The sequence below is a fragment of the Saccoglossus kowalevskii genome, chromosome 18 (assembly GCF_978046115.1).
Source record: "Saccoglossus kowalevskii chromosome 18, keSacKowa6.1, whole genome shotgun sequence".
Lineage (NCBI taxonomy): Eukaryota > Metazoa > Hemichordata > Enteropneusta > Harrimaniidae > Saccoglossus > Saccoglossus kowalevskii.
The window spans coordinates 10,876,714-10,888,035 of record NC_140658.1 but is presented as its reverse complement, the minus strand read 5'-3'; the positions used below and the strand labels follow the sequence as shown (position 1 = coordinate 10,888,035).

Below are 11,322 nucleotides of genomic sequence, written 5' to 3'. Positions count from 1 at the left end.
GCATATGGTGACCATTCGTTTATTCTATTGTATAAAACATTAGAGCAAAGTGTCAAATTCCTAACGAGGCTTTTCAAAAACACCAATATTTTGCTGTCTTATTTATTACAACAAAACAAACATTTATTCTTTTGAAGTTGATAACGGCCTGAAATACATTTGGTGGTCATTCGTTTATTTGATTTTCATCATTATTGCATTATACAATAGAGTAAACGAATGACCAACATATTCTACGGATTGTTAAGCTTCAATAGATATAAATAATTGCTTTGTTCCCTACAACACCCGTTTACTAGGTTCCTAGTTCTCAACAATACTTGTTTTTTTCTTAACGTGATTTTTCACACATGACCCAAGTTGAGGGTGCAAATTTCAACTCACTATGAAAACTCACGAATTCGCAGTATTCCTTCGTTACAGTACAGCACATCGGACGCTAACGGTACCTAATTAAAGCTTGGTAACGTCTCCTTAGTTTGTACTCGTTGATCTGCTCAACAGTCAAAGTCGCCATCTTTGTTTACACGAGACCCATATCTCGCGCATGCGTGGCACGACGACCACCGCCCTTTAAAGGGAAAGTCAAGGCTAACAATATAATACTTCCAGATAAAAGAGCTCGGCAAATGTAAGAATATGCAATTTACAGTTTTTTTATATCACTTTTTCATTCTCTAGATATTGAACTTTTCATCAATGTATGTAGTCCGCCATCTTGATTCTTCAGCAAAGGATTATGGGTATGACATAGCATCTGTTGTCAGAAATTGAGAAAATGATTTCATCAACAAGGAAACCTGGTACAAGTGCAAATACGAATTATTATAGCCCAAAATAGTAATATAAATCGCATTTTATCTGAAAACTCCTCGTGAGGATCATGCGAGTTCAGTGCAGCGTTCGAATCCAACAAGTTACGACATCTACGTGCCCGTCACATTCACTCAGCGGGCCAATCTCCCAGGCAGAGTTCTATTTCTACGAATATATTTCTGCTACCACACGATATTATGCTTGCCGTTGATTGGTCGATGCGTAACAGTGGCACTACTTTCAAAGACGTCCAACATTTTTCTACTTTCCGTAACACAAATGGCGTGACAGTAGAACGATTTAGCCGCTGATACCCCTAAGTGATTTCGTTTCTTTATATTTCTTCGCTTGGCAATCGACAGGACGGTCAGTTTGATGGGCCGAGTAACACCTTAGTAACCGTTATTCCGCGATGAAATTATTTTCACCCTTGACAATACATTTACAGAAAATCATTATCAGCTATCATTGAATATGTTTAAACTTGTTTCACCACACAATGGCGGTATATGGTGGCAGAGATACTTTCGGTGATCTAACCGCAAGGAACTCTGGGAAGGAGAATGTCGCTGGGCCTCAGGCTGTCGTATGTTTTGTAAATTGGCGTAAATGCAGAGAATCGCAAATAAAAACATTGTATTTTAACTTGTTTTGCATCGTGTATGTGCGGCAATAATGTAATATCCTTGAAATATACTAGATTTGTTGTCGATTTTGTCATACTTCTCTGAATTTGAAATCTAGAACGCGCACTGCACGGCGGGTAACTTCTAACTCCTCAAAAAAACATGGCTCTTCGTTACCCGTTCCAATAGTAGTATAATCCAAAAAAAAAAAACGTTCGGAGAATTTAAAATGTAAACATAGCAACGATATTTAAACAGCTATTTCGCAGTGTAATAATTTGTCTGAAATTATAGTATGTTCTAATAAGGTTATAAACGGTACGCTAGGGTGGGACACACACCGAACAAAACCCCCCTATCCTACTGCATTTCAGCACTGGGACACTTGAAGTCAAAGACACTTTTGGATTCTTAACAGACAAGGTAAAATTAGCATATTTGACGAGTGATATTGGAACATACCAAATACCTTTGCTTGCCATCATATATTTATATTAGTACATTACCACAACACACAATACATGTTTAACTACAAATGAACACAACTCAGGTACACCTTTACTTAATATCTTTAATTAATATTTAACTAACATCATGCATTTGTTTTACATCGCGAAATAACAAACCAGATAAATTAAAACAAGATTATATTCCCTTAATATATAGCGGCAGAAAATAATTCCAGAAGCAAAATTGTGCATAAATAGCTCTATGTAATCAGATATATTGAAGAATCTAAATTTTATAGTCTAGGACGTCCTTCAGTATTCACACCTGTAGAGAGAGAGAGACAAATATAAAAAATTTAGGTTTTATAATCTATATATTCTATACACAGTTCAACTAGAACTAATCTCACCAGTCTTATAAGACACACCCAACACAAAATGCGGTAACTGGTACACTGAGAATATGTTAGACATCACAAGTTATTTAGAAACAATGGGAACATTTTTGCGGTAGCTATTTCGGTGCGTCTATTGATTCAGTTTGCATGCGAAGAAGGCTCAATAATTGGTCCATCCACCCAACACGGCTGAAAGCCAGCAATATGTTTATTGTCGTAGCATTTTTAAAATATGACGTGTTTGTTATCAGAACACGTTGAAAATAACAAGTAGTTGCCGTATCTGTCGAACTATCGCATTTGCTTTACAGAGCTCCTCGGCTCCACCACCATTCTAGAACATAGCAATCAGTACTTACGTTTTTTCGTTAACTTTCCAGCTTTCTCCAAATTCGTTGACATGCGTGGTGCGCGTGCCATCTGGCTTCTGGAAATCATTCAGTGGATCACCATCCGCGTTGCCAAGGAGACCACAAATGTTGCCATGGTAGTCGGGGTGACTCACAACAGCGCTGAATGCATGCTTGCGCCCCTCCCATAATATGTCCATGTTGAAACGCTCTATTTTCACACCCACCATAGCGGGATCGGTAATAATTTCAAAGTTCACAGGGCTACCATTCAGTTTTGCCGCCCAAAGCGGAACATCGTTTACCTACAGGAAAGAGATCGGTATGATGTCAATATGATTAAACTGTGTTGTCAACTAGCGTCGCGTTTAATAGTATTAGAGCGCGGCGGTCGTCGCGCAGCGCATGTACGAATTTCATGTAAATAAACAATGTATTTTACACGCGTTGTATACGTCGCTATGAGTCCCATATCGAACAGGACGCGGCACGTAGTATCCGTAATATGACGATATTACAGCTATCTTCTGATTACAAAATATACGTTGTTTATCATAGTATCTGTGTTTGATATAAACGCTCAATTCACCAACATTCATAAGTAAGTTGGCGAAGAGCGAGAAGGAAATTACCGAAAATTCCTGAGTTTGACCGCAACTTATGTCGAGTCTAGATGATGCAGTAAACGGACATCATATTTGTTATTTTGAGTAATCAAGAAAGAGCATTTTCCTAAACTGTCGTTTTCATCAAATTTTCCATTTAGTTGTCTCCATCTTAAACTAGCCCACCCAATAAAAGAAAAGTTTACCAAAACTTCATTTGTTGTATCCATGCTCAAACGCTCATCACCGACTGTCACATTTAACCTGACGGCGCGTGTTTTCAATTCATCACCACTTGAAGGTCTTGGGGCGAATTCTGCAGTAACTTCAAAGTCTGGATTCTCTGTGCAATGTTTTGCTAATGTGTACCAGCAAAGCCCCTGGAAGCTGTAACCATGTCCGTCAAAACTTCTCATATGTGGATCTCCACGAGTGCTGCCTGGGGTGCAGACTCCGTCGTCTTGAAATAGAAAAAGCAGCCGAATAATTAAACAATACTAGCATTTTTGACGTGAAATTATATTTCTATACATATGAATGAATGTGTACATGTCATTAATCGCGCACAAAAATGTAAACGACAAAGAATTCTGATAGAACTCGCACATTAAATACCCTATTTTTCACATTTCAGTTTCATCTACGACCAGAGTACGGTTAAATAGGAGTTTATTATAATTCACAGATGCAAATATTGAGACAGCGTTATGGGTCCCAGTATGTAGAGAGATGTGCGTTTATATCGGTTATTAATCAGAGTATCGGTATCGTCACAATTTTAGAATTGTTTTCTTCTAATAATAATATGGTCGAGTTAAAGCGCCCCCTCCTCCTATATACTCTCACCTATCTGATGCTGGTCCACAGTTCCTCCCTCATCGTTTGTTATCTGTGTCACGCCGGTCACATCATATGGTGGTACAAACCCGTTAGGAGGAGTCCACAAGATTTCCGCAGACTGTTTGCCGGCTTCAATCGTAGTGGAGCCAGTTACCACTGGCACCTCCAATAAGTAAACACTGTCATCGATTGCCCAGTGAATGATTATGTCCTGGGCAAGCACTGATGTGGTGGTGTCGGCTCTTATGAATTCTATTTTATAGGAACAGTCTCCGAGTCTGGTGTGAGTAACAACTACGTCATCTAATGAGAAAAAAACGGAAGGACTCATTATAGAGTAAATTAACACGTTACGATTATAAGACGGGAACTTTCTATCCGTTAGTATTGAGAAGGGGATTATTATTGTTAAATTATTGTTTAAATATATAAGTACACTTCGTCACGGCGTACTAGTAGTATCGACTTCCACGGAAACTATACAGAAACTCGCCACCAATAATAAAACATACTGGGACCATCGTCGTTTTTTTTTTTGCTGATGTAAATTTATAACAATGGCGAAACTGTGATTTTATAATAATACAAATAATAATAAAAATAAAATACTAACATTTTGCAAAACGTGTCACACTGACCACATTAGTTGAATCTATTTGCTGGGAATATAAAATTAAAAAAAAAATTATTAATAGAAATAATTACAAACAATATTGACAAACCAAAGTCAAATAGTATATTGTTATATAATCATCCGTATTGGGTTTGACAATAGTTCTGTCTTACTACGTTTCCCATATTTGCGCTGTCCTTCCTGGTTACTTCTCGCTCGCTGAATCGAATAAACTATATACAACGTCATAAAAGCAGTCTCTCTGTGAAACCATCCACAAAATCACATCGCCACATTCGATACCAATTGTCTATGCCATAATTATATTGTGTATATATTGCATGGACAACAAAATTGTATTTTCTTGAATTCGGTGCTCAATATGTACTTTTTTTTAAATAAACTTCCTCTACTCTATTTCAACCAAGTTACTGATTTAAAGCCAAAACATCCCTCAGTGCCATGTAGCGATGTAGTTTGGGTTTAATTTGGGATGATAATAATAATAATAAGTAACAGGCCCCGGAGTGGTGTATGTTTACAAAATACTGCGCCAAGACCGAGCTATCGGCTTTATAATATGCGCGGCAATATAGAAAATATGTTTGTTTTTTAAACATGTCACCTACCCGTATATGTCTTGGACTGGCATTAACTGTGCATCCTAATATAATGGTTATTACCACAAGTAGTAACATCATGCTGCTTATGAGATGGTTGTTGCGTCACGGCCAGGGATATGTGCACACACTGTTCCGTCTAGAGGCGCCAGTCTCATCTATCACACAACTCTAAACACCAAACTGCGAATTAGAGAGATGTCACCCTGATATGACGTCAATCACACACAGGTGACGGCGATGCACCGCTGGTCAGATGTTTGTTTTATCAACATCACGGTATGTAAATCGTGTCGGTCATTGTAATAACAAGGTTATCTTCGTGTCATATTTAAAATATGTCTATGTTAGATATATGTGATGAGAAGTAAGTAATGAGCGGAATTTGTATTATATTATACATCGCTCTGACTTGTATAGATGGTGAACCTAATCTTTTTAACAAATATAACTATGCTGAACGCAATATAACTTGTATTGTTGAATGCAGATGGCCGATCTAAACGAATTTTACGTGTCTACAGTATACATAACTAATATAAATTTTAAAGAACGATTTTGTTGAGTACCAGAATACATTGGAAAATTCCGAAAAATGTCCGCTGAATATCATTAATTATATCACTTAAAAATGTCATCGTCTATTGTGTTTTTTTTTTATGATATCGGTATGCAATTAAAAATTCTAGAAATTACTTTAAAAAAGAAGTAGAAAAATAATATTATATACAATCCACTGTTTAATTACAAATTGCGATGGATTGCTTTCCATTGAGCTGTAATCTATGAATACAAGACATGTGTCACCGCGCATAACAAACCAGATGCGCTAAAAAAAACAAGACGAACCCAACAAACAAAATCTTAAATAAAAACTAATTTTGTGGAGCGCGTTTTGGTCAGAAACATAAAGTTAGCTTCACTATTTGGGCAAGGAGTGATATTATACATAGTTTGGTTTTATTATTTTTAATGTGCCAATATTAGTTAAAATGCCTACCAGATTAGAAGTAATATAAATAAATACGTATGATTTTGATTTTCACATATTCGGGGTTAAACTTGAACAAGTATTGCATTTTAAATATATTTCGGTACTTTTGAAATAGGACATAGCTTGAATTAAATATGTCGTATAAATTACTATTTGTGCGAATTATTCGCATCTGACGCCAATTCATTACAAACTGAAAATAATGTTTATATGATATTTAGGCAGATTAACTGCCAACGATGACAAAATAACAAAGCGTGTACACGCGATGTTACACGCCAAAACATTTGGGTAACTATGGGTTGTAATCTCCTCTCAATGCGGGATGGAGAGAATGACAGGTTAATAACAAATAGAGAACGATGTTATTAGAAAAAACATCATCAGCCGTTAAAATGTATGTGGCTTTGAACTATATTATCTTTAGAAAAAAATCTCGTCACGATATCAATTATTAACATTTTAAAAATTAAACAATGTATGTAGTCTCGCTACTTATATTAATAAAGATTTGTATAATCATATTTCCGTGCATATGTTTGTTACAGATGTATTATGAACGGAAATATACATATTTTAATATTGTTGTTTGATACTCCATACTGTATACCAGACTACGATTGTTATGATCTAACAATGCTGTTTTTACAGGACACACAACAGTATTCGTTATATCAAAACCGCTAATACAATACGTATGCTGATTGATTGCTATTGCACATGTCGAAACAGCCAAGCGTGCGCATGCGTATTTGTTTCATCGACAACAGTATCAAACAATCAAACTATCTTTAATTAAACAATATGCCACCATTTCTTCTGTGTCAAATATGACGACACCAGTCTTAAGCAGTCACACTAGAACGCGCGTTGTTCGATGAGGGTCTCGTGCTCGTGCTGGGTAAAGACATTGTTTACATGGAATGTGAAAGATGGAATCTGTATATTGGCTGTGACGCTTTATTACATGAAGACGTGTGGACAAACTAGTTGTTGCTGTCCCACGTGGACAGAACCTGAGTTCGTTGAGATGCAAAATTTATCAGACAGAACGTCTCTGCTTATTAAAAGCTCTCCCATTTCTAAGGATTTATTGTCGTGGTCATTTGCTGGTAGCTCTGCTCTCCCGATCAAGAATACGAACATACATACTGAATTGTTTACTTTTGACATCCAAACTTCAGCCAGTCACACAGCAATCAATCAATCAATCAATCAATCAATTAATCACTCAATCAATCACTCACAGCAATCTCTCACTCACTCACTCACTCACAGAAATCACTCACTCACTCACTCACTCACTCACTCACTCACTCACTCACTCACTCACTCACAGCAATCACTCACTCACTCACTCACTCACAGAAATCACTCACTCACAGAAATCACTCACTCACTCACTCACAGAAATCACTCACTCACTCACTCACTCACAGCAATCACTCACTCACTCATTCACTCACTCACTCATTCACTCACTCACTCACTCATTCACTCACTCATTCACTCACTCACTCACAGAAATCACTCACTCACTCATTCACTCACTCACATAAATCACTCACTCACTCACTCACTCACTCACAGCAATGACTCACTCACTCACTCACAGAAATCACTCACTCACTCACAGAAATCACTCACTCACTCACTCACAGAAATCACTCACTCACTCACAGAAATCACTCACTCACTCATTCACTCACAGAAATCACTCACTCGCTCGCAGCAATCACTCACTCACTCATTCACTCACTCACAAAAATCACTCACTCGCTCGCAGCAATCACTCACTCACTCATTCACTTACTCACAGAAATCACTCACTCGCTCGCAGCAATCAATCACTCACTCACTCATTCACTCACTCACAGAAATCACTCACTCACTCACAGCAATCTGTCACTCACTCACTCACTCATTCACTCACTCACTCACTCACTCACTCACTCACAGAAATCACTCACTCACTCATTCACTCACTCACAGAAATCACTCACTCACTCACAGAAATCACTCGCTCACAGAAATCACTCACTCACAAAAATCACTCACTCACTCACTCACTCACTCACTCACTCACTCACTCACTCACTGAATGAATGAATGAATGAATGAATGAATGAATGAATGAATGAATGAATGAACGAGTTGAATAAATTACGGTTGTGAGTGAGGCAATAGACAGAGCATGCGTTATTCAGAAACGTCATCAAATCTTTGTCGCTACCTTAATAGTACGGTACTGTAACACACAACAGAATACTGAATACCATGTAATTATTGTTTTACATATAGCATCTCAATAAACACTGCCGTGCAATTCAACCTTTCCAACAATTATCAGAAGTTTATATTTCAATTCATCAACAGGTCAGTCGTGGCTGGATAAGTTTTTTTCATTCGTTTAAACATTGAACAATACACTGTCATCAAATAATATTGATTTGAAATAAGTGACTACTGTTAATAATAAATTACTGTACAAAGCATGGCGCGAAATATTACAAATCGCATCTTGTTTCTGCCGTGCAAAATGATATGAGCTAAAACGGTTGTTGTGAATTGAAGGACACAACGATTTGCGTTGTGTAATAGCATAAGGTTATTAATCCAAAATAAATCTTACGCTTATAGAATATGTTCAAACTTGGTATTTCATTTCGCCGTATCCATGTCAATGCATTCATTAACGAAGATGCGCATGCGCACGAATTTATCTGTACGTACAAGTAATTCAAAACACACGTGCTTTGCGTCGAACGAATAACGCTATGCTTATTGCCGAATCAGCGTTTATAATGATCTCGTTGACCAGCGTCTCTATGCCGATAGTTAGTTTCATGTTTATGTCTGGTGGCGACAGCCCACCTCTTTCGTGTACAATATATCGTGGTAAAGGTACCACCGCGTGAAGGTGTCGTCGTGTGATAACTTAGTGTGATAACACAATAACTGTCAAACTGAGAACTTACAGCTGAGTATGATGATTTGTATATTATCTTCACGAAGTAATGAGAGGGTATATTTTTATGCAAAATAGAAATATTCAAATTACTTTAACGTCACCATTAAACGCGTGAATAGCCATTTGTTTGATACAAGGAAATATGGAATAAAGGAATACTGTTAATTCAAAGACGCAATATGGAAGAGCCACGGGAGTAGGGAAACTGACACATTAATGTTTTCAGAATTTGTTTTGTGTCCATGTGTATTTATGTCAGTCTTCATCGCAGAGACTACGGGTCTTTTATCACTAAGCTAGGTCGCCAAGGAACACACAACTCGTTGTGGCTTTCTGTGGCTCCATAGGTCAGGTTATAAGCTCTAAGACTTTGAACGGAAGATGATATTTATGTGTCACATGTCAGTTTTCTATGATTTTAAATTAATTGACCTTACAAAGTTTTCTGTTATTGGTGGAAGTTTACCCGATCTTATTGCAGAAAAGGATGCGAGCAGTTTTCCACATGTCACGACACTTATTTCTAAGTGTCACACTACAGATAATAAATACAATACTAATAACAGTATGTGTAATAGTCTTGTGTGGACCAAATCTATAATATATTAAAACTGATATAGTCTGTGTGCTAAACATTTATGATTTGAAAATTAAAAAAAAAAAAAAAGAGAAAAGTATGGAACTTATTCAACTTATTTACATCACGATTATCTATATGTTTTGTTGTTTGGTCTGCGCGGGCACGGTGTTCAGAAATAATCAGGCATCAATTTATTCATTTATTTATTTACGAAAGTAGGATTGATTTGAGATAACGTTTGTTGGCATTTCTCTAAATATATTTACAAGAGGCAATACTGGGTAAAATAAGGGAACTTCGTAGTAATATTAAGCGCGGTAGTCGTCGCGCTGCGCATGTGCGAGATATATGGCTCTCATATAAACAAAGATGGCGACTTTGACTGTTGCGCAGATCAACGAGTACGAAGACGTTTCCAAGCTTTAAATAGGTAATTTTCATGTGATTGGAAGGTATCGGAGGAGTCACCGGCGGTAATCAGTGCAAGTCACGCCCAGGCAAAACCTCATACTTGTGATTTCCATTTGAAGAGCGAATTGGATAGTGGGAAAATCAATATTTATCAACACAAATGTCGCACATGCGCAGTACGACGACTACCGCGCTTCAAGTTTGACCGGGACACAATGCCGAAGTTGAGAAATAAAAACAATCACTCCAAATTACAAACGCCCTCTACTGATGAACTGAAAACATTCAAACTTCCGTGTTACTGCACTGCTTGTTTGGTTGTAGTACTTATTATGTAAATGATCTTACCGAATATTAACTGTTTGCATTGCATCGCTTGTTCTCGGTAAATGTTGTCTGGTTCTAATCTACTATTGTTAATACATTTGAAAAGGTTTGTGACATCCACAGAAAATGTTGAAATCAAAAACGTTTGCTATATTAAGAATGACACGACGAATAAAATTGTGCAAAATATAATCCTTACTTAGATAATACGTTTATGAGTGGACGGACTCAATTTTGACAAACTGCTGACAATTAGCAAAGTAGTGTGTTGACCTTTGTATTGAACTGTCACGTGACTGAATCCGCAATTTTCGAGATGCTTATTAAGATTATTTTCAATTGTAATGAAAACTTGTTTTGAGTGTTACAAACAACATGATGAGCGCCTAATAAGATATCCTATTTTTGCTAATGACGGGAAGAATATAAATGGGACTGTAACTACCCACGTATGTGGTGAGAACCTGTTCATATATATATATATATATATATATTGAATTATTCGTGGAAAATCCCTTGCGTACAATGTAATACTCACATATTTTGTCGTAGCAAACACGAGTATTACTATCAATTATTTAGTTATAAATGTGAGCATTGCGATTCATGTTGGTTGTGGTCAAACAGTATTGCAGATTTTGTCATTTTGAACACCGTGACAGAGGGCACTGCTCATTTGACTTTTTATTTATTCATTTAGTGTTGATTATGGAAAATAATGA

General features: G+C 37.0%; 1 protein-coding gene across 1 annotated transcript; it reads right to left on the bottom strand.

Annotated features, from left to right (window-relative positions):
* Positions 1 to 1,993: 1,993 nt before the first annotated feature.
* Positions 1,994 to 5,517, bottom strand: LOC100376716 (zonadhesin). Its single transcript, XM_002733559.3, has 6 exons — positions 5,327 to 5,517; positions 4,698 to 4,743; positions 4,091 to 4,387; positions 3,451 to 3,704; positions 2,649 to 2,944; positions 1,994 to 2,216 (listed from the first exon to the last, which is right to left on the bottom strand). The coding sequence occupies exons 1-6, from the start codon at positions 5,396 to 5,398 to the stop codon at positions 2,204 to 2,206; spliced, it is 978 nt and encodes a 325-aa protein (XP_002733605.1). The 5' UTR covers positions 5,399 to 5,517; the 3' UTR covers positions 1,994 to 2,203.
* Between the last annotated feature and the right edge of the window lie 5,805 nt (positions 5,518 to 11,322).